The sequence below is a fragment of the Apium graveolens genome, chromosome 3, assembly GCF_009905375.1.
Source record: "Apium graveolens cultivar Ventura chromosome 3, ASM990537v1, whole genome shotgun sequence".
NCBI classification, from domain to species: domain Eukaryota; kingdom Viridiplantae; phylum Streptophyta; class Magnoliopsida; order Apiales; family Apiaceae; genus Apium; species Apium graveolens.
In genome coordinates this window covers 7,366,813-7,370,746 of record NC_133649.1, presented here as the reverse complement: position 1 = coordinate 7,370,746, position 3,934 = coordinate 7,366,813, and the positions used below count along the sequence as shown (strand labels likewise).

The 3,934-nt window shown below is 35.0% G+C and overlaps 1 protein-coding gene across 1 annotated transcript; it reads right to left on the bottom strand.

Annotated features, from left to right (window-relative positions):
- Positions 1-631: 631 nt before the first annotated feature.
- On the bottom strand, positions 632-3,934 carry LOC141711554 (pentatricopeptide repeat-containing protein At2g20710, mitochondrial-like). Its single transcript, XM_074514097.1, has 3 exons — positions 3,539-3,934; positions 1,299-2,557; positions 632-1,216 (listed from the first exon to the last, which is right to left on the bottom strand). Exons 1-2 carry the CDS (start codon positions 3,815-3,817, stop codon positions 1,328-1,330), a joined length of 1,509 nt encoding a protein of 502 aa, XP_074370198.1. The 5' UTR covers positions 3,818-3,934; the 3' UTR covers positions 632-1,216; positions 1,299-1,327.

Here is a 3,934-nt window from a genome sequence, read left to right as displayed (position 1 = left end):
TATTTTAAGGTCTTAAAATAACCGGTTCCTTGACATGATATCAGACCTCAGACTGATAGAGAACTGATGTTCGATTTATGCCACTTCCAACATTTCTCACAATTTACGAGGAACACGAAAGTCAAATTTATGTTCCAAAGATGGACGTCCGTGATGCACTCTTCGACCCGTAAATGAGCTTTCGAGTGACAGCGTGTTAGAATAATATAAAATCCTGAAAATGGTCATTCTCGTGATTGATTGATTTTACGAATAATTAGTTTAAGCATCGGAATAATGGACCGAGTACTCGCTTAAGTCTAACAGGTTCCTTGACAGTTTCATCTCCAAAATCGGAGTGATTGATCGATTTTACGAATAATAAGCATCGGAATAATGAATCGAGTACTTGCTTAAGTCTAAATCGGTTTTTCTGATTCTGGAATACTCATTCGAGTTGACCGATTTTCAAAACAATAAAAATAAAAGGATCAAACATAACTCATACACCAAAATCACAGGCCAAGCTGGGTTTCCATGATACCCGTTTTTCGTCGATAATAAATGCGATAAAATAATATTTCAAAACTTTGTCTTAATTTTGATAGGAATAAATTAATTTTTTATATATAAATAAAAACAATTATCACTGTTATTAATGATAAAATATATTATAAATTAACATACACACAATATATAATTATTTATCAGAGATACGAACTTAAATAAACTAGGGTAGGCGGCTAGGCGCAGACAATTTAGATCATAGAACATACCCCAAGCAATCCCCATAAATTGCATGTAATGTAAATGTTCAATATAGTACAACTAAAAGCTATAATAAGCTATGTTGTTTCTTCTTTTCCCTTTTCGGCTGGAAAATATTAGTTTCTGCTTTAACTTGTAGAAAAGGATAGGCATGTCATGCCCTTTCTATGTATCCAAGTTGCACCAAACTAAGTAAATTCTAACATTCACCTGTACCTAGCATAAGAAAGAGCAAACAAATTGCGTGCAGATGCAGCTATGATTTTGTTAAATTATCACTTGCCAACCTCACCCTTTTCATATTTAACAAAGTCATCTTGATTTTATGCGTCTCTGTTACATATGCCAGGATATTAGAGAATATACTCCATTCACAAATGATCAGAATATGTTTCCTTTTTCTTTCTGCAGAACTTGAGTTCTCGTTCTCAACCTTGGACCTTCCGTAACGAGAGCGAGGGCGATTTTGCTAGGGGAAAATAATAATTTGGTTATAATGCAAAAAAATTATCAAGGAGAGTTTACATTAGATACACAAATGCAAAACTTACCCAAATCACAGATTTTCATATATTTTAACCTAATTCCGGACTTCTTTTTCTACTTCAAGCAAGTCTTTCTCCAAAGTGTGTTCATCGCCTTCTGTCTGATCAAATGCTTTATTATCTGCATTCATTTCCTCTTTAGAATACGTGGCTAATCTCTCAAAGACATGCGTGTAGTCATGACCTCGTTCTGCAAGCAATCCTTTAATATGCTCTATCCTATCCAAATCCTCCCTTTCTTTCAAGTAAATCAGACAAGCGTCAAGAACAGGAAAGTAAAGTTTCGACCCAGGTTCACTAGCCAAGATCGATTTATTCAGCGCTTCTACTGCTTTTTCCATTTGCTTCTGTTTTTGATAACCAAATGCCAGACGAGTCCATGTGCCTCCGTTTGGTTCATTTCCATTATCTAAAAGCTTCTGGCAAAGTGATTCGGCCTTTTCCATTTGACCCTTCTTGCAGTAACAAGAAATGAGAAAATTTGGAAGTTGAATATCAAAAGTAGCTTTTTTAACTTCCCACTCATCATATACTTTATGCGCGGCATCTATATCATCCATCTTAGCTAGAGAGCTCATCATGCAAAGATAGCCCATATTGTAAAATTTACAATGACTCTTGTACAGCTTCCAAATGCGATGCACCTCTTCTTTATTGCCTATGCGAGCATACATTGTCATATATATCTCATAAGCCATTTTCCTTGAGCTGACTGCGACAAGTTGCTCAGACTTCTTTAATGATTCTAAAGCCTTAACCTTGTTAAGGATCCGCAAGTAACCTTTGGCTGCCACAACATATGCATTCCAGTCCATAGTGACTAATGGATCAGCTTCCATCTTTGTTAGAAGCTTCTCCAATTGGTCTATATCCGAAGCCTCTGCATATGCATTTAATATGATATTATATGTGAATTTGCTGAACTTAATATCAAGGTCTTCCATCTCTTGCATTAGAGAGTCTAGCTTGTCGATCTTCCCACAATAGGAATATAATTTTAACATAACATTGTAGGACAGTGTTTGCATATAACTCAACTCTCTCATTGACTGCATAACAGCTTCGGCTTTTTCCAACAATTTTGCATCAGCATAGCATAACAAAAGAGCCCCATAACTCCGAAAGTCTTTTGAAGAGATCGGCATAGCATTAAAAAATTCCTCTGCTTTTTCCACACCATGAACCTTTGCTATCAGATCCAGCTGTATTGCAACATCAGCCGATGTTAGATCAAGAAAACTTTTGTCATTCATCCATTGAGATATCTGTGGTAACAAGAAGAAACACTGTTAAAGTCTATGTGATATATAGTTGGATCAGTACACTAGAAGAAACAGCCCTAACCAAATACGTAAGAATTAACAAGAATTGTTGGTGCACTTTTTTTTAACAAACTTGAAGTGTATAAACAATGGATATTTTAATATCAAAGCCAAGTTCCGAATAATAGAAACAGTCTATTTGTTATGTCAAGGTATAATTTATAAAGTTTTAAGTTCAACCGCTAAACTACAAGTTATCATGTTAATTGAAATTTGAAACCATGAGTCTTGCAAGCTTTACTTGCCCTTATTGTGGCCAAAAAGAGACTTGAAAACCTCTTTTCCAATAGTAATGTGTGTCTACTTCCACCCAGAAACACACTAACCCGTAAATTTGGCATCCAATCCAAGATTTTCCTTGGGAGGTATCGTGAAGGCCTTGAAAAAGATATTTATGCAGCTATGTTTTAACCACTTATCTTTTATTTGCTAAATCAAATCTCGAGATATAATTTAACAGAAATGAATGCTAAAACACGCCAACATCCTAAACAATCACCATATAATTCTCACCTCTCATAACATAAACCACATTACTATACATTTTTTCTAATATTACCTTCAACCCCAATTCAATGCAACATAGTTTTGTTACCAAGCATACAATCGACAATTCGACATACACAGACCAAAAAACCATCCAAAACATTCCATAAAGAACGAAAAAGCTATAATCTTGAATAACAACCGAACACCCTATAATCGTATCAACACATAAATACAATAATTTCAATCTTAATCACAATGTAGTTAAATATTAAAAATTATATATTTTCAAAAATATCCGATTAGTACTCCGATTAATCCCCAAATACGCGATTAATCACTATAAGGTCACCTCATCGACTAATCCCGATTACCGACTTTTACAACATTGGTACAATTCATATAACTACAATGTGCGTATTAAAAAACAGAGTGGACCTGAAGAGCATGCTTAACACGCCTAAACTTCCTCAACTGTCTGATAATTTTTCGCAGTTCTTCGACAGAAATGCTTCTTTCTTCTTTGACCCATTGATCCAATAGTGGTACAATTGAGACTTTTGGGTCTGGATTTTTGAATATTCCACTGTATAAGCTAGTTCCAGGAGACGACGGCGTTTTGGTAGGAGTGTGAGTGTTTAGGGTTCTTGAAGGGTTTGATTGAAAAACCCTAATTAGAGTCGAAATTGAACGTGATTGATATAGGGTTTTTATCATTATTTACTAAAGTTGAGTTGTTGATTCAGAAAGTTTCAATCTTTACAAGTAATTTTAGATTCTGAGATTAGGGTTTAAGAGAAGCAGAAGCAAGGACTGGGTTGGGTTTTGTGTGTG